At 49.4% G+C, this 25,279-nt stretch overlaps 1 protein-coding gene across 1 annotated transcript in view; it reads right to left on the minus strand.

Moving 5' to 3' along the window:
- Positions 1–20,174: 20,174 nt before the first annotated feature.
- The window catches only part of DAPK2 (death associated protein kinase 2), a 107,926-nt gene continuing 102,821 nt past the window's right edge, over positions 20,175–25,279 (minus strand). Inside the window, exons 10-12 of the mRNA XM_045823675.1 lie at positions 23,719–23,808; positions 23,520–23,603; positions 20,175–20,857 (exon numbers count right to left, since the gene is read on the minus strand). Of these exons, the coding sequence (XP_045679631.1) occupies positions 20,777–20,857; positions 23,520–23,603; positions 23,719–23,808 (255 nt within the window). The 3' untranslated portion in view covers positions 20,175–20,776. The remainder of the gene's footprint in view (positions 20,858–23,519; positions 23,604–23,718; positions 23,809–25,279) is intronic.

Raw genomic sequence — 25,279 nt, forward strand, 5'->3', positions numbered from 1 at the left:
CCCACGAGGCTGCTGTTTTGCTCCTGGTGTGAGAGGGAGGGGGTGAGAGGGGCTGCAGTGCCCCGTTTCCCATATAAGACTCTGTATCCTTCCAACAATATTGCCACTGCCCCTCCCCTCAGCCCCTGGTGACCACCGTTCTGCTTTCAGTCTGTATGAATTTGGTGTTCTAGGTACCGCATATGAGTGGAATCTCACATTTGTCTTTTTTTGTCTGGCTTATTTCACTTAGCATAACATTTTCAAGGTTCATCCATGTATCAGAATTTCATTTCATTTTTAGGCTAATAATATTCCACTGTATGTATATACCACATTTTGTTTATTTATTCATTACTTGATGGGTGTTTTGGTTATTTCCACCTTCCAGCTATGGTGAATAATTCTGTGTAGTTCATTAATTTTACAACTGATGTATGCATACCATTTTTCAATTTCCAAAGCATATTTGTTTACACAAGATAACTTAATGAAGGCAGAGTGGGTTTCCTTATCACATTTTATTGAAGTTCAAACAGGTCATATGATCGGCTTAAGGTCACACAGCTACTAGAACTTTGAACCTAATTCTCATATAAAATAGAGGCTATACTCAGGACCTAAGACTCTGTAATCTATCAGTAGCCTTTATCTCAAAAGAAGTGTTTCATGGTAAATTTCAGACCTCTTGGCAGACTTGACTTTGAAGTTCCTTGTGGCTATGGCCTGTGTCTTTTTGTATCTTCTGTTCACAGGCAGAGGATGGTGGATTTTTAGTGAACATTTGGTGAGAGTCTGTTGTCAACCACTCAGTCTAGTCTCTTAAGGACCCGTCTATGAGGCCGCCAGCTGGAGAGCTGCCAAGCACATCCAGATGCCCTCGCTGCAGCCGCAGGAAGGACTGCCTCCCCATTCCTGCCAGAGCCTGGCCCTGTGACCAGCCCCCACCCTTAGCTCCTGACGTGGGCTCCTGGGTTGTTCTCTAAAGGGCATGGGGTGGGGGTGGGGAGGAGGAGGAGCCTCCTTCCTCTTTGGAAGGCTTTGGCAATCATGCCCATGCTCTAGACCCAATTCAAGTCCCCCACTTCCCCCCAGTTGGTCCTGCCCGCACTAGTCGTTCTCTGCCTCTACCCCCTCTTCCCAATAGAGTCTGCTCCTGATCACCCTCATATCTGTCTCTCAGCTCTATTCAGTACAATTAGCATACAACTCACCTCTTTAAAATATGCAATTCAATGGGTTTTAGTATATTAACAATATGTGTAACCATCAGCACAAATGTACGTTTTGCTGCTGCAGAGAGAAACCCTCCATGCTTTAGCTCTTACTCCCCCCTTCTCCCCACCCCCCACCACCAGCCCTAAGCAATCACTTTGCTGTCTCAATAGATTTTTCTATTCTGGACGTTTCACGTTTCATATAATGGAGTCACATAACATATGGTCTTTTGTGTCTGGCTTTTTTCACTTAACATCATGTTTTCAAGGTTCACCCAAGTCGGAGGAATCTCTTTTATGTATGTGAATGTGTCTTCTTTCTCTGGCTGGGCTATAGATGCCTTGAGGTCGGGGCCACTTTTTAATGTTACTTTCCTATCACCCATCTCTTCCCCCGCTATTGGCCAGGACAGTGCTAAGTACTCAGATGCCCACTGGTTTCCCCTCTAGGACTTTGGGAGGGAAGAGCTCCTAGGGATTCCCTTTCATTGTCCTCTGGGGATGGTGAGAGCAGATGGGCAGGGAGACAGTTCAAATCCACATGGGATTCGCCAGGAACAGCGTCTTCAACATTTAAGACACAGGTCCCGCTTTGCCCCACAACCTGCAGTAGCCCGTTGTTGACTACAGGACTGAACCCAAATTCTTGGTCTGGCTTTAAAACTTTGCAGCAGGGAGGGACCCCTCGGCCAGGTGCTGGCTTTGTCTCAGGTATGACTCCGTCTTTCGGTCGCAGGGGCTTCTCCCAGCTCCTGCACAAGGAGCATCAGGCTTATGCTCGGCCTGTGCCTCTGCTTGGAATGCCCTTCCCTCTCTCTCCCTTAGCCTCATACTGTGCTTATTGAAAACCTACCAGATGGGGAGAAACTGGGCTGAACAGATGGTGTGAGGACCCGGGTTTGACCCCAGACTTGGTCATTTAGTAGCTGCAACCTCAAACCAGGTTTAAACTTCTCTGGCCCTCAGCTTCCGCATGTGCAATGTGAGGCCGCCAGTAGCTGCCTCACGTGGGTTGTGTTAAGTGCTGGGGCAGCATGTGTGACAAGCTTGAACTGGTAGATATTTGGTAGTTTCAGTTCTCTTCCTGTTAAATTTGAGCTCCTCTGAGGAAATATCTAAGAAATTTTTAATGAGGAGCTGTCCTCATTAAAAAACAAGCATTTTTTTGATATACGTGACAACAGTGCACCCATCATAAGCAGAGAGTTCAATTAGTTTTCAAAACCAGAAACACACCTGTGTAACCAGCCCCAGCTGAAGCCCCTGAAGTCCCTTTGTGTTCCTCCCTGACCTCTGACCTCGGTGACCACTGCCCCAACACCACCGAGGAGGGCTGCCTGTTTCGTCCTTTATGCCACTGGGCTCTTACACTACACCACCCTCACCTCTAAGGGGCCTGTCCCATGTCCCTGCTCCCACAGCACAGACTCGAGCCCTCTCACGCAGTGTGCCCCTCGGGCTCCCAGGGCACAGGAGTGGAGCCTCGTTCCCCTTATCATCCTTGGCACTACTCATAGGATTCGGGGGGATGGAGAAGGTAAGGGGCCCAAGATCGTGAATTTTTCTGGGCACCAACCCCATGCTGAGGAAAACAAGTCTTTATTCAGCAGTGAGGTGAGCTCACCCCACCAAGGCCACTGTGGTTTCTCAAAGAATGAATCCCCCTTTTCCTCTCTTTTTGACCCCTGCTCCACTTCCTTCCTTTGGAGGACTTTCTGCCCCTCGGCCCAGACCTCACTGGCCTGCAGTCAGCACCTCCTCCAGAGCCAGGCCCTGGGTGGGAGCCCTGGGAAAGCTGCCCCCAGCTGCTCTTGTGAGAAACTGGGGCTGGGCCTGGAGCATTCTGCTTAAGCATGGGGGAGGGGGGTCGGACAGGATAAGACCTCCAGGCAGATGCAGGGTCAGATTCTATTTTGGGGTTAGCTCTTGTCATCCTGAAAGCCATAGGGCCTGGGACAGGTCCCTGCAGGCCTTTGTCGGACCCTCCCCTTGTGCACATGATACCCCAGGAAATGCACACCCCCCAGGGAGCCCTCTGCACATGTGTACATGCACAGAACCCAAAACTGATGCCAACACCAAAATCCTTCTAAGCCTGGTTAAAGGTCAGGAATGTCACATTGTATGCATAGATATCACATGTATTTTGTGTTTTGTTTTAGATTTTAATTTCAAAAGTTTGTTTATCCAGTGCTTCCTTCCTTCCTCCTTCCCTCCCTCTCTTTCTCTGTCTCACAGAGAATGTTGGTTGGTCATTAGTCAAGTTAAGTACCCATGTTGGGCAAACAAGTCCCTTTGGCAGTGCTTTGTGGGCAGAATGGGGGTGGGGCTGGCCTTTTCCTAGTCCTGCCCCTGTGCCAGCCTGGACCTGGGGACATCAGTCCGGCAGACTTTGTGGCTGGATCTCATGGGTCTCATCATAGTTCACTGCCCTCCAGTCCATACTAAGGTCAATTGTCCAGATTTTCCCCAAAGCTGACTGGGTATGAAACTGGAAAAGCCAGCTTTCATGCCGCCTGTCACCTACCAGACCCAATAAGCAGAGACAGGGATTGAATCATTATGGGCGCTTTATTCAGATGGCCGGCGATCTGAGAAGATGGCGGGTTTGTATCCTAACAGACTGTCTTACATTTCCTTTCAAGCCAGCTTTTCTATAACAGAGAACAAAGTGCAGTGAAGGGTTAGAAATTCATGGAAAATTAGATTTAAAAAACTGCAGCATTCTCTCCCTGGGTGGTTAGCTGTGCCCCGGGTAGAATGGCTCAGAATCCCCCTTGATGTGCTTGCAGTCCTCCTGAGGCACAAAGATGGAACTGCTTAGGTCTCCTGGGGTCAGAGTGGGCCGTACCTGCAGTTCCTGAAACAACAGCTTTTCACATGCGGTGACTGCTAGGCTTACTAAAATTTTCCAGCTCTTGAGTACCCCGTCAGGTAGAAAGACGACTCCTGACATCGCAGGCCTCTTGGGTCAGTACCTATGGGAGAGCAGCCCCTACTTGGTTATCTGTGAGAACAGTGGCCTCATCTGCAGCTGCTGCTGACCGCTATCTTCCTTTAGGGTTCAGCTTTGTCCTCTCCTTACAGGGCCTCAGGGCCGCCTTAGAATGTATCTGCTCAAAGGGGTGAGTTTATTGCACTGCCTTTCCTTCAAACTCAGAAAAGAAGAGCCTGAGGAAGAACTTGAGTATGATAAGCTCTGGAAAATGGGGAGGAGCACAGCAAGAAGGCACTTAGACAAAAAAGGGTGTGGGTTCAATGCTCGCCCTACTCAGGGGCCTACCTTGCTAGCTGGAATAGGGTTAGAGGCAGCTCTGGATAGGAGTGCCTTGTTGCAAGAGCCGGTGAGATCCCTGGAAGGGGCTCTGAGTCTGAAAAATGCCCTTACTGTACACACACCATACACACACACCTGTGTTTACCACCTCCCCATCATAGACACACCTCTACAGTGGATCCCCACAAACCCCACCCCACCCTTTACTCCTACTCTCCTCTACCCTCCCCACCACACACAGAAGTCTAGAGAAAGACCTTAAAAACCCAGCTTTTTAAAAAATTTTTTTAACATATTGATTTTAGAGACAGAGAGGATGGGTGGGGTGGGGAGAGAAGAGAAAGAGAGAAAGAGAGAGAAGCATTAATTTGTTGTTTCACTTATTTATGCATTCGTTGGTTGACTCTTGTATGTGCCCTGACCAGGGATCAAACTCATAACTGGGTGTATCAAGATGTTGCTCTAACCAACTGAGCTACCTGGCCAGTGCAAAAACACAGCCATTTTATAGACAAGAAGACAAAGGTAGGGAGAGGAGAGACCTGGCCAAGGTCACCTAGAGGTAGTGGCAAAGCCAGACAGGGAGTGGGAACTCAGGTCTGCAGGTGGTGCAGGGAACTGTGTGCCGTGCAGACATGATATCTCATCTTGTCCTTGTTCTTTTGCTGGGGTCCTTGTTCTCAGTCCTTGTTCTTTTGAATCTGATGCTGGGGTTTTAGCTTTTCTATGTTTTTATGCTGCTGCTTTGAAAGAGAACCTAGATTCTATAGCTGTATTGTTTCATACTTTAAATTTATATGGCTGTGAAAAAAATAATTAAATTGATTTGAGGAGAAAGACTTTTTCCTTTTCCCAGTCGTGTGGCCTTGGGCAGGTCCCTTAACCTTGCAGAGCCCAGAGAGTCTTTATTTGTGAATTATAACACCCACGTGAGTGGGCATTTTTTGCGGGGTCTTGTGATCTGAGCACTTCCTTACAAGCAATAAAGATGGTGAGATATGGTGGGCCATCAGAACTCCAACCTTTCCCCTTCCTCTGAAAGTTCATTTGAGAGTTATACTGGGAATATGTGTTATAAATATTTTTCCCATTATGTCTTTTAACTTTTTTATGATATTGTTTATGATACAGAAGTTTTTGATGTAGTTAAATATGTCCATCTTTTCCACTAAGGTTTTGTGTTTTGTCTTGCCTAAAATTATAAGGGAGGAACACTTTATAAATGGCAGATTCTCCAGACAAATCACAGAAAAGGAAATAGACCTTAAAAATATGAACAAATTCCACAAATTCTCTCAGAATAAAAGAAATGCTGAAATACCATTTTTCCACATTATCAGATTAGCAAAAACCCCAGAGTTGGACAGCACCCGGCAGCAGGGAAGCCAAGGAGGGGTGCACACTCTCACACTGTCCCAGTATATGTCACACAACACTCACCGAGGGCAATGTCGCTATATTTGTAAAAATTAAAAATGCACCTACCATTCAATCTAGCAATTCCACTTCTAGGAAATTATCTTCAGATAACTGACGTGTGAGATGACACATGTCCCTTTTAGCCTTGTTTTTAACAGCCCATGAAACAGCCTAAACATACATCGTTAGAGAACTGGTAAAAGTATGTTTCATTCATACAATGGACTACTATACAGCTGTAACAAAGAATACCCAGCTTTTTATGAACTGATATGGAAAAATATCTCTACATTTAGTGAAGAAAGCAAGGTGCAGAATAGTATGTATGTATAATATGTAACACACCCTCACCTCTAAAGACAAGCAGACCTCCACATCACAGAAGCAGGTCCCACAGGTTGCTGTGGCTGGGGACCCAGGAGAGTGCCACTCCACCCTAAGGGTACTTGAAAATGAATAGCTAGTGTTTGGCATCATACAGTGGGAGGTTAATGGCCTGATTCACAAAGTGGTCATCATGAGAGCCAAGCATCCCCAAAGCCAAGAGGCTGTGTGACTTTGAGAAAGAATCTAACATGGCCATCAGAAGCATCATGTCATTTCGGCTTCTGTTAGGTCAAATGAGTGAGATTGCTTGGAAGTCAAGTGGGACCACATAAAGATGGAAGTTTTCGGATAGTCTTGTGCAGCCAGAATCAAGGATGCCATGCACATGTGTATCATTAACACTTAAGAAAGAAAGCAAGTAAGGCTCTCAAACCTGGTGACCCAGACTATGAAACAATCCTAAAACCCTAGTTTGAGTCTGGCTCACCAAAACTCAAGTGAACTTTGATAGTAAGGATCGTGCTTGAGATTTCCATATTTCTACCAAATCAATAGCTATTGCTTGTTAATATTTTTACTTGTGATAACCTATGTTTTTCTAGACAATAAAAGAATAATTACTTTGTTACTTTAATTACAATCTATTAATTTTGTTTTTGTTGCATGTATGTATTTTTCTTTTCTTTTTTTTAAAGATTTTATTTATTTATTTATTTTTAGAGAGGGAAGGGAGGGAGAAAGAGAGAGAGAGAGAAACATCAATGTGTGGTTGCTGGGGTTCATGGCCTGCAACCCAGTCATGTGTCTTTACTGGGAATCAAACCTGCGACACTTTGGTTCGCAGCCTGTGCTCAATCCACTGAGCTATGCCAGCCAGGACTCTTTTTTTTTTTTGAAATTAATTTTAAGGAGAGAGGAGGAGAAAGGGAAACACTGCTTTGTTGTTCCACTTATTAGAGCCTTCACTGGTTTCTTCTTGTATTGAACCCACAACCTCAACATAGTAGGACATCATTCTAACCAACTGAGTTACCTGGCCAGGGCCTGTTGCACATATGCATTTTGTATCTTCTCTGTATGTGATCAAATAAAATATGGCTCAAGGTCAGTCACGTTATTGATTTAAAATGTCAACTAGTCTTATTTAATGAAGAATTGCAATATAACTTTCCTTCTTACAAAATTTATCCTTAAATTCTGAAATTGAATATGACAAAATAAAAATGAGTAAAAAGACATGTAACCTTTTGTGTAAAAAGGGGGAGAGAATATATATCCTTACAATGTTATATGTGTGTTCTTATATAGAGATGATTATATATATTTGCATGTATTTAATATTGTCTAATCTCTAGAGGGGTTCACAAATAACTAATACCAGTGAATACCTGCTGGGGAGTGGAGGGAGGCTCTTCTCCATAGAGCTTTTCATACTTTTAAATTTTAAACCATGTGAATGATAGTACTTCACTGATTCAGAAATTAAAAAGCACAAGTTTTAAACAGCAGACTCCCAGAACCCAATCTAGAATATCAAACCTAACTGTCAGGGATTGGGCCTGTGTTTTTAGAGACCAGTGAACCTCTTGGGGATTCCTTGCCTGCCACAGAAGATCCCTAAAAACCTGCTGAGCCTTAGATCCTGGAGCCAAGGTCCCACGGCCTATGCTGCGCCATCTGGTGGCCTTAGACAAGATTCCAAGCATGCCTCTGAGAAACCCGTGGGGACGCTCAGCAGATACAGAAAAGGACAGATGGTAACACGGGGCTATGCCCACCGGCTGGGTGGGGGTGGCTCCAGGGCCACGCAGTTGGCCTCCGGAGCTGCTTGTCTGGGTCCGCATTGGAATGAGGCTCGGCCCCTGGAATTCCACAGCCTCTGTACCCCAAGCAGCCACCTAGAGGTACCCTGCAGAAGCACTCAGCACATGGACTCTTAAGGGTAGACCTGGGTTCAATCCCCGGCTCCACCCTTACCAGCCTTGTTATCTCACATGGCTCAACCTCTCAGGTCCTCAGTGTTCTCACCTGCCCAGGAGCTATAGGTAGGTACAAGTCAGACAAAGCCTGCTCACAAACCTAAAACAAGGGCCACGCATAGCAGGAACCTGATAAATGTTAATTCTCTTCCCTATTGTTACTCCTGATAACTTTATCCCAATGCCCAAAGGAGAACAGACTGGCTCAGGGAAGCTTTCTGGGGCCGCAGTGCTGAGAGGGTTCAGCATCGGAAAGGCTGAGGAAAAAGAAATCCATATGCTTCTGGTATTTCTAAGCACCTTCCTTCCCTCCTTCCACCTTGCTTCTTCTTCAGCTACCAAGAAAGTCTAGTCCTGGCTGAGGTGGGGAAGGAGCCCAGGAAGTGGCTGCAGGTCCCACAGGCAGGGTCAGGTCCAGTTCCAGCTGTTGCCCTAGCAGGCCTGGGTGCTCCATCGAGCACTTTCTCTGGCCTGGGAGCCCAGCCCAGTCCCTGCCTAAAGGAACACAGAGTCTTCGGGGACAGCCAAACAGAGTAAACATCGCAATGAATGTGCAGGGGGTTGAGGGGTCTCAGAGAGGCTGTGACAAAGTGACCAAGCTGGCCACTTGCTCTTTTGAATTATGACTATTTTTAGACGCTCCTGATTGATTTAACTAAGAGCCCTTAATTCAGATATGCATCTTAGCTTTCCTCCTAGGTCTTCTCAAAATGGCAGAACCCCAGGGAAATGTGAAGCTAGACTGAATTTTTTTTGTTTGAGGTTGTGAGCAGGAATATTTAGAGAATAGGATAAAGTGGCCTGGAAGATGCGACTACTGGGTCGAGCATTGTCCGGCAGTGGGAAGACACCAGCCTGGCAGAGGAAGAGCCTCACAGGAGGAAACTGGAGAACACCAAGGTCACCTCTGTCACAGCTCTGCCCTGGCTGTGCTCTCCCCATGGCAGCAGAGGGCTGCCAAGCTGTCGGATGCCAGAACAGAATCCTGACCTCAGGCATCACCTGACTCGCAGGCAAGGAAACTGAGGGACAGTGAGGAGAGATGCGTGCCCCATTCTCGCATGAGTTAATGGGTGAGCCTGACCTGGGCCTCATGTCTTCTCCCCATTGTGTGGGGGAAAGCACGTGGGCTTTGGAGCCAGGCAGAACTGGACTTGAACCCAAATTCTCCAGTTAGTTTGCTAGCTTTGTGGTCTTACTTCTCTTAGCCTCAGTTTTCCTCATCTGTGAAACAGAGGCAATTGCTCTTTCTCAAGATTGTTGGGGAGCCCTGGCCTGTGGCTCGGTTGGTTGGAGCATCTTTCCATACGCCAAAAGGCTGAGGGCTTGATCCCTCATGGGGGCACATACAGGAGGCAACCAATCGATGTTCCTCTCTCACAACAATGTTTCTCTCTCTCTCTCTCTCCACTAAATCAATAAACATATCCTCATGTGAGGGTTAAAAAATAAAAAAATTGTTATGTAGGCTCATGAAAATACATGAAAATCAACGCACATGGCAGGTATGTGACAAGTGGGATCACCGATGTCACTGCTTCTCTGACCTGCACTGCCCTGGCGCAGACAGTGGGAGGGGAAGACTGCTGCAGCGACTCTGCTTTGCACTCGGTGGTGGTCATGGTGGGGGCGTGGGGTTCCGGTAGGCGGGGCCAGATGTACGGAAGGAAGAATGTGGCTGGGCAGTAAGGTGTCCTAACTAACCTCAACCTGCAAGGCATGCAAGCTGTTGGGGGCCCCCTGCGCAGCCCACGGTGTGGGGGGTCCACGAGGCTGGTCCTCTTATTCACGCTAAGGCACCTACCAATCACATGCTTTGCAGTCACCATGTGGTTGCTAGGGGCAGAAATGCTACAAGGACTCTGTGGCTTCCTCTCTCTTTTGCTCCTGTTTCCTGGTTTATTTATTCTCATTCTTTTACTGTGTGGTGTCAATGAGAAGCACTGTTGTTGTAGTAGCGACCGCCTCCTGAGTGCAGTGTACCGGGCGTCTATCCTGGCTTATGTGCACTTGTTCATTCAGTTTAACCCTCACAGTGGCCCTGCAGGAAACACGGTGTCAGCCCCATTTTATGAGAGGGGAAACTGGGGCTCAGTTCTTTGCCAAAAGTCACTCAGTTAAGAAGGTGCCAGAACTTGGATGCAAAACCTCTAGAGCCCTGACCTGACTTCAAACCCAGGGTTTTCATGACCAAGGTCTGCAGGGTTTGAAGCTGCTTCACAGAGAATAGCGGTAGATATGGGCTGGGCCTACGGGTTCTGGGGGCTGTGGCAGGCCTGGCTCATGGGCTGGTGTGGGTGCATACTGGGAGTGGGGAGCCTCATCTGAACCCCAGAGAGTTTGCTCATGAGGCAACCCTGAACCAGCAAAAGGTGTCCAGTGACAGGTGAAAAGCAGGGCTCATCAGAAGAGGGGAAGGGCATGAGCGAGTCATTAGGACCCTCCCCTCATGTTCCCCTTCTCTGGCAATGACCTCAGTTCCCTACTCTCAGCTTGGAGGAATGTGACTCCGCCTCAGGCTCTAAGGTCCTTGGTCTCAAGCCAAAACAAATCACTCTAATCCATCTTGGTCCACATTGTTAGTCCATGAATGAGCATGTGGACCAGTGAGATACATGGAGAGGTTCCTTGGAGTCTTCAGAAAGAAGCTGCCCTACTTTTCTGAGAAAGCTTCCATGGGTAACCTTTCTGTCTGGTGTTTACACCTCAGATCTCTGTTTGGAAAACTCAACGTGTAGGCAAGGTGGGAAGCCACACCTCCCTGTAACCCTCCCCCTCCCCCTCCCCCTGCCAGGCCCCTGGCTAAAGTAGCAAGAACCCAGTTGGGTCCAGAGCAGCGGGGTAACAGACACCATAGCCAATCCCTGACTCCTGGCCCAGAAGAGTCATCCAGGCGCCCAGGCCAGGGCACCAGGTATTTTCAGCCTCCAGTCTCATCAGTGGGGCCTGAGAGGCGTCTGCCTTATTGTGTTTCATGTGACCCAGGCACCAGGCCAGCGACACAGCCGTGGGGAGACAACCCTGTGCCCTTGTCACTAGCCCGGGCCCTGTCTCCCCCTCTGCTGGACTCCAGAGTCAGACCAGGGCAGAAGCACATGGGAGGGGCCCCTGCCAGGCCCTGAGGGCACCAAAAACAGGTGGCAAGAGGGACTAGGAATTGTAGCTGCCACCAAAGTGCTCAAGAATGGGCTCTGAGCTCTTCAGCAACCCCACCCTCTGCCTGTTCCCTCTGTAAACATTCTGAGCAGTGCTTCTCTCTGAGCCCACTTAGGGGGTTCAGGTGACCAGCCATCCCAGTTGGCCCTAGACACTCCTGGTTTTAGCAGTGAAAGTCCCATGTCCCACAAAACCCCTCGTTCCTGGCAAGCTGGGCCATTGTTGGCCATATCACCTACCGTCCTTCAGCTGTGATTCCCTTTTGAAGATGCAGCAACTGAGGCGCAGGAAAGGCAAGTCCCTTGCCCAGGTTCACGAAGCCAGCAGGTGAGGGGCTGGCACATATCTGTCTGACTTTCTGGCCCCCTCCCCAGGTCAGGCCTGCCACCTGCCTCATTCAGGCGCTTCTAATAGCCCCTCACTGTGCTCGCTCCTCTCCACCACCTCCACCTCATCAGTCTCTCCCTCAGCTCTCAGGAGTGTTTTTCTAATGCAGGGCATCAGAATCATCTGGTGGGGGGGGGGGGCTTGTTAAAGCAGACTTTCAGGTTCCACCCCCAGAATCTCTGTTGGCAGGTCTGGGGTGGGGCCTGTGAATCTGCATTTCTCACTAGGTTCCAGGCGGTACTGATGCCGCTGGCCGGGGACCACATTGTGAGAGTCACCAGTGTGAACTGTGGCTCTGATAGTCTCCCCAAGCCCCTGGACCTCCCATGGCTCACACGAAACTCCCAGGTCTGAGTTCAAGACCTGCTGTGACCCAGCCCCCATTGCTATTGGAGCCCCGGCCACACCGGACCCCACCCTGCCAGGCTACTCCACATCCTCAGGAGACACGCTTGTTTCTCCCACCTCAGCGTCTTTGCCCAAGCCATTCCTGGCCTGGACGCCCCAGCCCCCTCTGCATACACTAACTCCCATGTTCTTTAAGCCCCTTTCAAATGCCAGCTCCTCTGGATGGCCCCCTGGGCCCCCATCAGCCAGGACAAAGGACTTTTCCCTCAGCTCACATCCCCTAGTTCACTCTTCTTGTCACCGGTCTGTAGATTCCTTGAGGACAAGATTGTCTCTTTCATCTTTGTCTACATAATTGTTAAGTGGGTTTGACCCTGGAAGACAGAACCAGGACAATAGATGACTCTTTGAGGAAGCAGTTGAAACTCAGCCTGAGAAAGAATTTGGAACAATGTGACCAACCCTTGAGTGTCCTGCCAGGTGATCCTGAGCTCCCTATCACCCCTGGGAGTCATCAGTGGGGTTGGATGGGCATCTACAGTCACCGAGTCCCCGGTTCGGCAGAGTCTGACACCCCAACTGTCTCCCGAGGCCCAGCTCTCCCCAGGAGAACCGACTCCCACCAAAAGCACTGTGCATCCCAGACCTACAAGGTGCTATGGGCTGGCTGGACCTTGCCAGAGGCAGGTGACAGCAGGCAAGAGTGCGTGTTTGTCAATGGCCTTCGCTGAGCCAGCCCACCTCCCCACTCTGACTACTGCCTCCTCAGAAGGAACAAGCCCTTCTCTGCCCTCTTTGATTCACCCATACCCCCTTCCCTCGCTTCATCCACACCTGTGCTTCACAGGCCAGAGAAAGCAGTTTATCTGTGAGTCAGCTGAGTATCTAGAGGCCTGCGCCAGCCTGAGCTCCTTGGAAGCAGTGCCTAGCACCACACCAGACACGTGCCAATGCTCGGAAAGGTGTGTGTTTTCTCCCCACACCTGTTTAAACCCTTTCCTCATCCCTGGTGCCCCACCAGGTGTACCCATTGGGCAAATGCCCTCTTGCCCTTTCCCATCTGCTCTTGGAAAAGAGCTTGTAAAACCTGTGACTGAGGCTTCCTGTCCCGCCATCCCTGGGGGAAATTTTAGTGTTTAGATCAGACAAGCTTGAAAGACCCACTTGATACACTTGCTATTGTTTGTTTGGTTGGTTTGGAGAGGGAAAAGGATCCTCCAGAGTCTGGACCCATGGCCTCGTGGGGCCTCCCAGGGTCAGCAATGATTGTAAGAGTTTAGTGAGGTCTGTACTTTGTGCCATTCAAGACAATCCACCCTGGCTTCCTATCCCATCAGAAAGTGCCCATCCATCGGTTTAAAAGCCGGCAGCTTGGTTATTGGAACAGCCTGAGAAAGCAATGACCTGGGGGACCCAGCTGGGGAACACCAGGGTCTCAGCTAGCATTCTGTCAACCTCTAGGTCTCATGAGAATACTCATTTCCTCTCCTTCCTGGAGTTGGCTGAGGTCATGACCTTCTGAAAGAATGCAGGGTCAGCCAGCACGTCTGAAATTTCCTCCGTGTGTGTGTGAAAGGAGATATGTCCAACTGTGAACACAGAGGCCACATCCTTATGACTCAGCAAATGCAGCTGTCCTCAGCCTCATCCCCTGGAATGTCAACCGCACCAGCCTTAGAGGTCCGGCAGCATTAGAACAGAAGCTGCAGTGCGTGGGCCCAGAAGCGCTTTCCCTAGGAGTCCTTTCAGATAATGTCCAGGCACCCAGATATGTCCACACAGATGCACATACCCAGACACAGTCAGATGCATACCCGCAGAAACAAAGATAGACACAGAGAGAACCCAAACACATCCAGCAATGCACATACATGCAAGCTACAGACACACACACAGATGTACACACAAATATGTAGGAACACCCAGAAACACACAAACACACTCCTCCAAAGAACTCGGCCAGAGTCAGGTCTGTCCTCTATGCCTGACCACGAACATCTTTTCCAATCCCAACAGGTGGCTGCCGACTCCATAGCAGGACCCCTGGGTCTCTGAGCTGAAACCAGGGTCACAGTGGCTAGAGGAGGGGAAAATGGTAGAACTACTAATTTACCACACTACTAATTCAATGCCTCCCCCCCAAAAAAAGTTTCGCTCTTTATTTATTTGGTAACTTTCCAAAGCCCAGCCATGGGAAGGCAAAAGGACAAACAATCAGCACGCTAACCCAAACGCTCTTTCCCTTTCTCTTATCGAAAGCTTGTCCATTCTCTAAAGCCGGATAAGAGCCTGATGCACAGTAGGCCTTCAAGACCAATACATACTGAACTGAGTATATCTGTGAGGGACAGGCATGCCAGGAGAGGGTCGCCACCCAGTGCCAGGTTCTGAGGGCTCTGTTTTGGCTTCCTGCCAGCTTGAGGTCCTGCAGCTATCCTTGCCATTTTGGATCAGCCAAGGAATGATAACTCATTTATTAATTCATTCCATAAATAGTTACTGAGCATCCACAGACACTGTACAGCAAACAACAAACAGAGTCCTAGTCCAGCTCTCATAGAGCTTATGGCCCATCAGAGGAGATGGACATCAAAAACTCAAATAATTCTTTAAGTATTAGACCCTGGCCAGGTAGCACAGTTGGTTGGAGCATTGTCTTGTACAGCAAAATGTTGTGGGTTCGATCCCTGGTCAGGGTGCATACAGGAGGCAACTGATTTATGTTTCTCTCTCATATTGATGTTCCTCTCTCTCTCTCCCCTTCCTCTCTCTCTAAAAGCAAAAAACATATCCTTCAGTGAAGATTTAAACAAAGTGTTAGTTATGTGCTAAATTGAGTCTCCCCACCCTCCCCCAAATTTATATGTTGAAGTCCTAAGTCCATATACTCAGAATGTGACTATTTGGAGACAGGGGCCATTAAAGAGGTGATTAATGAGGCACTTGGGTGGGCTCTAACCCAGTATTACCGGTGTCCTTATAAGAAGAGGAGACTCGGATACAGAAAGAGACACCAGGGACACACGTGTTTAGAGGAAAAACCATGTGAAGTGTCAATGAGAGGGCAGCCATCTGCGAGCCAAGGACAGAGGCCTCAGAGGAAACCAGCCCTGCTGGCACCTTGGTCTTGGACTTCCAGCCTCCAGAGCTGTGAGAAAATAAATTTCTGTTGTTTAAGCCACCCAGCCTGCAGTATTTTGTTATGACAGGCCTATCAAACTAACACAACCTCAAAAACAGGAAAACAGGGTGGGGGCAAACAGTAGGAGTCCTGCATCTCCTTCTTTAAAGAGTTTCTCTGCCCTTTGGGCTCAGCTACTCAGGTCCTGAATGAAAAGACAAAGCGGCAGTGAGCAGCCCTCTCAGTGCCCGGACTCTGGCAGGGCTCTGTTTCTGCCTCTGGCTTCCCCAGCAGGGCCCCTCCAGCACCAGTGTGGGGAGAAAGCCTCTCATGCCTTCTATGTTCAATAAGCCAGTGTCTGTCCAGAATCAGGTACCACACAGCTGTGTCGGAGCTGAAGAGGTAAGAGGTGCACCTAGGCCCTAGGAGCCCCCCACCCAGAGTCTAGGCTACGAGAGTTGACTGCCACTGTGGGCCATGGTTGTTCTCCTTCTGCATTTCTCAGAGTGCAATTAAATTACGGAAATAACAAATCCCTTACGTTGTCCAAGTTCTTCAAAGTTGACAAATCTCCTTTTCAAAATTGGCCCCAAAGGGGCACTCATGACAAGTACCATTGACATTATTATCACGATTTCACAGATGGGAACGTGGAGGTCCCGAAAGGTTGAATGACAGCAGCTGAGAAGTGGCAGGACTTAGTCCGGGGTTCGGGTCTCTGAGTGGTGATATATAATAAGGACTGTCACGAACTAGAAAAGGGGATGAGGGGAGACACAGGATCGCCTTCTCTCAGTTGAAAGTGAGCGGAAGAAAACCCAAGGGCTGTCCCATCAGAATAAGGGAATGGTTCAAATGGCTTTTCACACCCCAGCTAGTTTCTGGATTTAAACTCAAAGAGCCGTGCAGGCACCTGGAGCGTGAGCTGGCAGACAGCCGAGTGGGGCGTCTCAGAGTGCTTAGGCAGACTCCGAAGGGAAGTGGTGACTGGGGAAGTGAAGCCGTGAGGGACAGGGGGCTTATTCCACCCTTTCTTTTTAAAATGTGAATAATAATCCAGCCCAGGGATTTTCACAGGGTGGCAGGATGACCCCGGTGCCAAGGCAACCACACAGGAAAAAGCCTGCATTGAGTGGTGAGGGGAAAGCATGCTCAGGGGTCAGCACCCCCCCAGACTCCAGGTGCCATCCCCTCGGGCATCTGATGACCATTAGGGTTGCTTTCTCTCACCTCATTTCCTCCCTTTATTATTTTAACATAATACCTGCTATGTGCAAAAGAGTAGGTAACTAATAGGTAAGCAAGAAAGCATGAGGATAAAATGAACTCCAGGAGCACACGGTGACCTCGGTGCTGGGGAACACTGCCAGCAGCCCGCGGCCACCTCTGCATCCCTCTTCGTCTCAGCTGCCCAGAGGCGAGCTTCACCTGGAATTCTGAGTGTAGTCACTGCCTTGCTTTCAAGATAGAGTTTTACCACATTTGCATGTATCTCTAACTAACCAACACATGGTATGGTTTTCGAGCTTTACAAAAATAGTATTAGACTGCATGTGATGGTTCTCTGGGACACTTTTTTCACTCAACAGTATTTCTCCAAAAAAAGTTGAGAAGAAATGTGGATTTGGGGGTAGGCCAAACTGGGCTGGAATCTAGATCCCAGGTACTCTAGCTGCGTGATTGCATACAAGTCTCTAACTCTGCCAGTCTCAGCTTCCTCAGCTGCAGAAATAGGGCTCCTGTTTGCCTTCCAAGGTTATGCAGGGGAGTAAATGAAATGCTGTGTATGAAATGTTCCTGCTGTAGAACAAGTTTTTAAAAATGACTGTGAGCTTTTTTTCTTTCATTTTTCTTCTAGCTCAGGGGAGGAATCACTGATTCACAAGGAAAAAAAAAAGTATTTGTCCTTAGATCATATCATCAACTTTTCTTTAGATTAAGAACTGGGAATGTGAATTTTATTCAATAAGCGAAATAATTACTGAAATATGCACTTCAGTTATATATTATGATTTGCTAATGGGCAGAAGAGGAGTGAAAGGGAGATCTAGTGGGAGAGAAGAAAAAACAGGAAGAGAGACACTATGAATGGGAGGTCACCAACTGTGTCTCTAGGCTTTGAAATGTCAATTACCCATTGTGTGCAGCTCTTCAACTGCTCCAGTCCCTACGCCTATTAAGGTTTGCTTATAATGGGATCCTCTCAGCAGACCACCAAGGCACAGTGAACCCAACAATGTCAGGACGACATCAAGCTGGGAACCAGATGGAAAGAAAGCTCTGTGAGCCCGTGACAGACGGAACCCCTCGTGCCATCCCAGCCCTCAGCTGGGCTCTTCTCATGTGTGCCTACTTTGTAGAGCACAGGACTTGACTTTTCCTTTATAGAGACTTTGTGGTTCACTTCTTCTATGGTATGTCTTTCATTTGCTTCCAAAATAAGGTCTTCAGCAAATAAATACGTGAATGGAAAAGGCAGATGCCATCTAAGATTTGGAATCAGGAAAGCCAGTCAGGTTGACATTAAAACGCAGTGCGCTAAAATATTTATAGGTGCATCAGTGAAATATTGATGCAGCATCCTGGAAACACACAGGTAGATGCTCTGGGGCAGGACACCCTCAGACCTCTTTGAAGACTTGCCTTTTAACCAAGCACAGCTTTCGTCACTGGAAATGTTCCATACTCCTCAGAGCACACCGTGGTCTCATTCAGCCTTGAAGCGATGGTTTGTCAATATGTCCTCCTCAAAGCCAGTGGAACTCCCGCTTCCCCTGGGCCGGCCGTGCTACCCACCTTCATATTGGGACGGTAGCAGCCACCTGCCAGCAGGGAGGCCACGAGGACTGGGTCCGGCATGGAAGCAGTGCAGGTGCCTGGCTCTGGCTGCTGCGTTTCAAAGGCATCCTTGGGCTATGCATCCTTACAGGCCCCTTCTGTCCACTGCCTGGCCGGGTGCTTCCCAAGAGACGCTGGGAAGCCCAGCGGGTGCCATCCAACACCAGAGAACTGGGCTGCGGGGAGGTGATCAATAGGACTTTAAATCCCCCAGACGAGAGGAAAACGAGGAGGGCCCTGTGGGCCCGACAGAGTCCTGCACGCACAGGACTCAGAGTGAGGACGCCTGCAAGGCGGGGCCGCGTCTGTCCCGTTCTCTGTCCTCCCCATGTCCAGGACTGTGCCAGGACCGGTGCCAGCTCACTGATCAACTTGTGGCCCGTGGAGGCTGGCTGCTCAGATGCCCCCAGCCGGCGGCAGTGCCCGCTGCTGAGAGAAGACAGATGGCAGCAAGTGTGACCACTTCTCCCATTTCCAGGAAAGAAGGATGAGGCAGGGAGCAGTCAAGGATAGACGAGAGCTTGTTTAAAAGGAGGCAAAGCGGCTGCTGGATGCTTTTCCTGAAAGGTCTCCCATAGCTTGTCAAGCCGGAGGAAGAGCGCCTCTGGAGGAGTCAGGAAGGCGGGACTTCTGTCCGACGTTTTCACACGTGTGCTGTGTGATGTGGAGCTAGTCCCTTCCTCTCCAGGCTTCAGCGTCCTCCTCTGGAAATGTCGTTGGGTGAAATTCTGAAAGGCTAATCCTGTGGTCGTGATTGGAACTCACACTGCTTTTGTCAAAGCCATTCACTGCTCTCCTTTCTAGCAGGAGGGCAGTCCCCTACCCACTACCACACTTCACTTTCTAGGAGCACCCAGTGAGGTCCCATTCCAGAACATTCCTTGCCGATTTATGTGACCAGCCACAGCCAAGAGCCCCTCACTGGCCCAGGGGCCCTGAACACAGTTCTCAGCCTCCACAAGGCTGCAGAGAGGCCCAGAGCTGGCGCTGCCTGAGAACCACAGGTCAACTCCACAGTGTCCCCAACAGGCTTGCAGGTCCACTTCGTTTCTGCCTGGAAGGCCTTTCTCCTGCTGCGGGGCTCTTTTGCTGTGTGCCCACCCTCTGATGAAGGCAGCTTGGTCCACCCTCTCACACGAGGTGCCAAAACTTGCAGTGGACAAAGGGAAGGTCTGCCTCCCCTTCCCTCCGGCCCTTTGCTTTCTGCCCTTTTTACTTCCTTCCCCTCTCCTTCCTGGTTCACTTTTCCCCACTCACCTTCCAAAACCTTCCCTTTCTTCCCACCTCTTCTGGGGCACTTTCTCAGATTCAGGGCCTCATCCTGACCCTTTTGCTTTCTGGCTTCCAAGGGTCTTCTCTTGGGTTTCTGGCCAGCCAACACCATTCTTTCAGCCTGGAAAGCATGGCCCGGGGATCTGTGTCTGTGAAGGTTCCCTTGCCACACTCACTCACAGGTGCAGGCAATCCACCTCTCTTTCCTCTCCTTTCTCCCTGTGGGTTCTTTGTCCTTCTCTAACCACCTCTTTAAAAGGCCGCCTGCCCCTGTCTTGGCCAGAGGTGGCAGGTGTGTTAGTTTTATAGGGCTGCTTTAACAAAGTAGCACAGACTGCTGGTTTAAACAACAGAAAGGTATTTCCTCATAGTTCTGGAGGCCGAAGTCTAAGATGATGTCAGCAGGGTTTGGTTTCTTCTGAGGCCTCTCTCCTTGGCTTGTAGATGGCTGTATTTTCCCTGTGCCTTCACCTTAGCCTTTCTTCTGTGTCCTAATCTCCTCTTCTTATAAAGGCACCAGTCATATCGGAATTAGAGCCCACTGACCTCATTTTAACTCAGTTACTTCTTTAAAGACCGTATGGCCAAGTATCGTCAGATTCTGTGGTACTGGGGGTTGGGAGACACAACTCAGCCCCTACCACCAGGGGTGATGGTGATGGCAGTAGAGACAGCACAGGCATCATGTGCCGTGTCTGATTTAGGGAAGGGTGTGGAATGTGGGATGCCTTGTGTCCAGAGGGGATGGTTCAATGTGACCTTCAGAGGTACTAGCCACTCAGCACCCTAACCCTGGTGCTCCCCCAGAGTCGCAGAGACATCCTGATGGAGAGAGCCCTAAAAGAAGCCAAGCATCAGCTAAACCAAACGTTTAATAAAAATGAAAAAAGTTACAATACAGTGGGCTGGCCATGGGCTGCTTTAGAAAGTCTGATATGTTGGTCGGCCTGATAAGCTGAGTCCACGTGGGTTCTAGGAGGTCACAGGATTGGTCCCTCAGACCCCAAGATTTACTTCACTCACCTGGCTCGGCCCCATGGGGGAGGCCTCTGTCCTGCTGGTATAATTACTGACCAGGCTGGTTCTGAACTCCCTCATCCTGTGAGGAAAACTGCCTGAGTCTGACCTTCACCCTTGATGACAGTGTTCCTTTACATTGTTTTCTTAAGGCCACGCCCGCACCCCAGGCTCTCAGGTTGGCAGACAGGTGGGAGCCGGATCTGTGCAGGATAAGAGCTTTGGGAATGGCAGCACCTCCTCCACAGGGAACGGCCACAGCTCCCAGTCTCCCGGCTCCCCTGCAAACTCTTCAGAATCCTGCAGACCCGTCTCTCTTGCAGAATGTTCAGGAATGAAGAATGCCTGGGTGCTGGTGACCAACGGAGACCAGGAGTCTGCACAGAAGGAAGCCCTGCTGGGCCTGGGCCTCCCTGGTGGCCCCTGAGAGCCAGGCCGGTTAGGAGGTACTGCTCCTCCTCCGGGAGTGGAGGGCTTTCCTCTTGGTGATGTCCTCCTCTGTGTCACTCTCACAGTTCCTCTGGGAAAAAAGAGAGAGACCCAGGGCAAGAGGGCCATGACATGTCAGGAGTGGGGTTGTGCTGGGCAACCTGGCCTGATACACCCGGGCCGGGGGCCTGCAAGCTGGAGAGGCAGAGGCTGCCGTTCGTACTGAGAACGGGCGAGGGTGGGGAGGGGAGGGGGAGGACCTGAATTGGGGCCAGACCAAATGCCTTGAGACCCTCCTCCCAGGAGAAGGAAAACAGGAAAAGCATCTAGAAGAACCAGGTGCCAGGAGAAGCCAAATTATAATGATTATGAAAATTCTATCTGGTGGCTGCCACAGGATCAAGACACTTGGGTACGTGGTCCGTGTGCTGTGGGTCTCCTGAACTCAGACTGGAGGGGAGGGGGGAGAAGGGAGCCACCGGCACCTCCCCAGCCTCCGACCCCACACACCCTCTTCCTCGACTGGCGTGGGCTGCACCTTGAGCAAGCCTTGCCGGGCAGTTTTTCCATCTTCACGGAAGAGGAATAGTAAAGCCGACTCTGTGGCTGCACCACAGCTGGGGCCCTGGAGGCCACAGAGCCTTTTCTGTTCAGGCCACACTGACCTCACAAACTGTTAAAATTATTATAAGAACTAATTCAGAAAGACTTAAGCAAGTTATAAAAACATCTGTTGTAAGATGTGCAGTTTTAATGCTTCCTAAGCAAAAGAACCTTTTTTTTAAAAAAAAAAAAAAGGGAAGTCCCTCTGGGAAAACATTATAATAGACGTCTAGAACCCGATCCTCTTCTGTTTGTAGGGTGAGCCACTGAGCTAATGATGCTGAGCATTCGAGTAAAGAGAGGACCATCTTTAAATGCTTACACAAGAACAAAACTTAGGATAGAAATTTATAGTCCTTTCAATGCTCTCTGGTCCTGCATCCCCATGGCTGGCTGCTTTATATCAGGGCCACTCAGCTGGGAGGCCTGCATGCACCTTCCCAGAGCCTTCTCTCCCGCCCTGGCATAAACCACCTAGAAATCCAAGGTCAAGATCAACTTCAGCCAAATACATCCTGGACCAAGCCCAGCTATAACAATAAAAATAACTCAAGCTCTGCTGAATAGCAACTTTTTAGCATGCGTCAGAGCCAAACAATAAAAAAGTAAACGGGGTAGGGGGACTCTGTCTGTCATTAACAGGGATTTTCAGGGGGAGGGAGTCCAATCCCTTTTACAGCAGATGAGGAAAACAACCAGAAAGAGGACATCGCTTGGCCAAAGCCACACAGTTGTTTCAGTCCCCTGGAACCATACGTCCTCAAGTCCTGGGCAAGAGCAAATATCAACAAGAGCTCAGACCCTGACCAGCATGGTTCAGTGGGTTGGACATTGTCCTGCAAAGCAAAAGGTCACTGGTTCGGTTCCCGGTCAGGGCACATGCCTGGGTTTCAGGCCAGGTCCCTGGTTGGGGGTGTGAGAAATGCAACTGATGTTTCTCTCTCACATCAATGTTTCTCTCCCTCTCTTTCACCCTCTGTCCTCCTCTCTCTAAAAGTAAATAAATAAAATCTTTTTAAAAAGCTCAGTCTGAATCAAGAGGACCCCAGGATGTGCATGGCGAGGGGCAGGGGGGAGGAACAAACGGGCTGTGCCGGTCTGGCGGCTGAGCCCAAGTGCAGCGTGCTCTCAGGCTGCTCGGGGCTGACTGCCCATCCGTGTCAGGCAGCTGCTGTGCAGCCCGACCCTGAGAAGCAGCCACCTCTGTTCCTGACCTGTGCCATCCCCACAGTCCTGGGGCCCTCACGGCACACAGGGAGCACTGGGGAGCATCTGCCCATGGAACCTCCAGCAGTTGAAACACTAACACTGCATCCAGAAGCACTGTCACTGCACTCTAAAGTCTACAGGAGCATTTTAGCAACGATGAGAACTGCTAATACGTATTGAGTGCTTACATGTCAGGTTCTGAGAATATGTCATCATGTGATATTCCTGACTGCCCAGTGAGGCAGGAACTACTGTTAACCCCCTTTTACAAAGGATAATATTTGGCACAGGGAGATTAAGTAATTTCCTCCAAGTCACACAACTATTAAGGGGGTGACATGAATCCTGGCAGCCTGGCTCCAGAGGCCACATTCTTGATCAGTGTATTATAAGTTCCTCAATTGTAACAATGTAACAAAATGTACACTTGTATAAATGTACATTTATATAAATGTAACAAGGTACATAAATGTAACAAAACTGTAACAAGCTAATCAAATATGATATCTACTTGTTATTAGTATTAATGTTAATTTAAAGCAAAATGGAAATGGAACCACTGAAACATGAATGTAAAGCTCCTGTTCTACTGCAGATCTTTGGATTGTCAGGAATGCATTCTGGATTGCCTTGGTAGCCCCTTTATTCAGAGTCCTTAAAGTCCCCGGCAGGCTGCAGGCCCCCAGGGAAAGGCGGGGGCAGTGCTGTGGCAGCAGCACCAGGCCCACCAGGAGAGGATTCGAGGTTCCCCAGAAGTGAGGCTTCTCCTGGCACCACCTCCGTAGTCCCCCTGAACATGAGGCCTCTACCAATCATACAGTGCAGAGGCAGGCAGGACCAGAACTGGCTGAAAACAGTTAAGTCCCATCCGTGCCCCTTCACCCCTGGGCTCCAGGACACCCCTGACTCCCACCCCAGAAGAGGGCACTGCATTTACACACCAGGTTCTCCTCTGGCCGCAGGTGCACCTTCTTCATCAGGGAGCGGGTCAGGTGGTTACACAGGGAGACGATGCTGAAAGAGAGCTGAGGGAGAGAGAAGGAGTTGCCAGTGGGAAAGTGCACTGAGACCCAGGAAGGAACAAGGAGCCTGCCTGGGTCCCCTGCACCCACAGCCCCCCACCCGTGAGCCCTGACACACCTTCCACCGCCTGCGGACATACTGCTTCTTGAAGTTCTCCAGATTGACCACAGACTCCCTGCGCACCAGGGCTTGCTGGTTGTCCACGGGCTGGGAGACAAAGTAGAGCACAGCAGCTGACACTTGGCTTCCGATGGCAGCCACCCCTCTCTGCAGAACCCCTGACCACATGCCATCCTTAACCTAACCCTGGCACCTTCACGCTGGGCAGGGCATGCAGAGGGACGTCACACTGAGGGCAACGTTTATGGAGGTCTCAGCTATTCAGGGGATGCCCTTGGCACCCCTGAGCTGTTATCCCCACAGCCAGACACACATGCTGGAAGGGATGGAGGCTGAGCCCAGGGAGGGGAAGAGAGGGAGGCAGGGCGTTCAGTCACCATCGCTTGGGGGAAGGGTCATTGTGCAGTAGCCTAGGAGGCCCACCGCCGCACACTGGGCCTGACGGGCCTCAGGAATCAGATGCCTTGTAGGCATGCGGGACATGGGTGCTCCAAAAATAAATGGAAGGAAATAGGGTCTTTGATGGAGGTCAAGAGGAAACAGAACATGCAGGTGCCTTTCACCACCTGACAGTCAAAGCTCAACCTAAATCCTGACTTCTCCAGGAAGCCTGGATGGCTCCTCCAAGCCTCAGTTTTCTCCCCTGTAACATGGGGACAATAAATAACACTGTCTTGGGGTTGTTTAGAGTTAAATGAATGCGAGTACGTGAAGTGCTCGACCTAGAGGTGCTCGATAAAGAGCAATAAATCACTGATAGCCTTCCTGCCCCCTCCATCCTCTCTTTTTAAAATTTATTTTATTTAAAAAGCAGTTTTCTCTCTACCAAAAAACTAAACATATATAATGTATACCATTTGATGAGTCCATTCCCTCTTGGATTCCTCCCATGTTGTAAATAAAACCAGGTTTTCCAAGATTGAGAGACCAAGAGATGGGCTTCAGGGGTTCTTTGAACCTTCTGAAGTGGTTTGTGAATTTTGGTGTGTACATGTGTGCACGAATGCTCCCAGCGGCATGACTTACAGCAGCCCGGGAGCGGGAACAACTGAAATGTGCATGAGGTGACAGTGGAGAGACAGAACATGGTCTCTCCACACAAGGGAATGCTCCACACAGGGGAAGGGAGTACTATCGCTGCTACACCATGAACGAACCTTGACGACACTGCAAGTGAAAGAAGGCGGACATAAAAGGCCACATACTGTGTGGTTCTGTTTACATAACTATGTCCCGAATAGGCAGGTCCATAGTGGCAGATGGTAGACCGGTTGCCAGAGGGTGGACAGAGGGAGAATGAGGAATGACGACTAAAGGGCATTGAGCTTCTGTCGATGGTGACAAAATGTCCTGGAATTATATAGTGATGATTGCTGCCCAGTCTCGTGAATACACTAAAAACCACTGAATTGTACACTTTTAAGTGGTAAATTTATGAAATGTGAATTATATCTCAATAAAAAAATTAGTGTTTATGTACAGATAGACATTGCTTCTGCAGAGTCAATGGCTTTCATGGATTCTCAAAGAACTCTGTGACCTCAAGAAAAGGAACTGC

This window comes from Phyllostomus hastatus, unplaced genomic scaffold, assembly GCF_019186645.2.
Source record: "Phyllostomus hastatus isolate PE091 unplaced genomic scaffold, TTU_PhHast_1.1 phas_scaffold_501, whole genome shotgun sequence".
In the NCBI taxonomy this organism is placed as follows: Eukaryota; Metazoa; Chordata; class Mammalia; order Chiroptera; family Phyllostomidae; genus Phyllostomus; species Phyllostomus hastatus.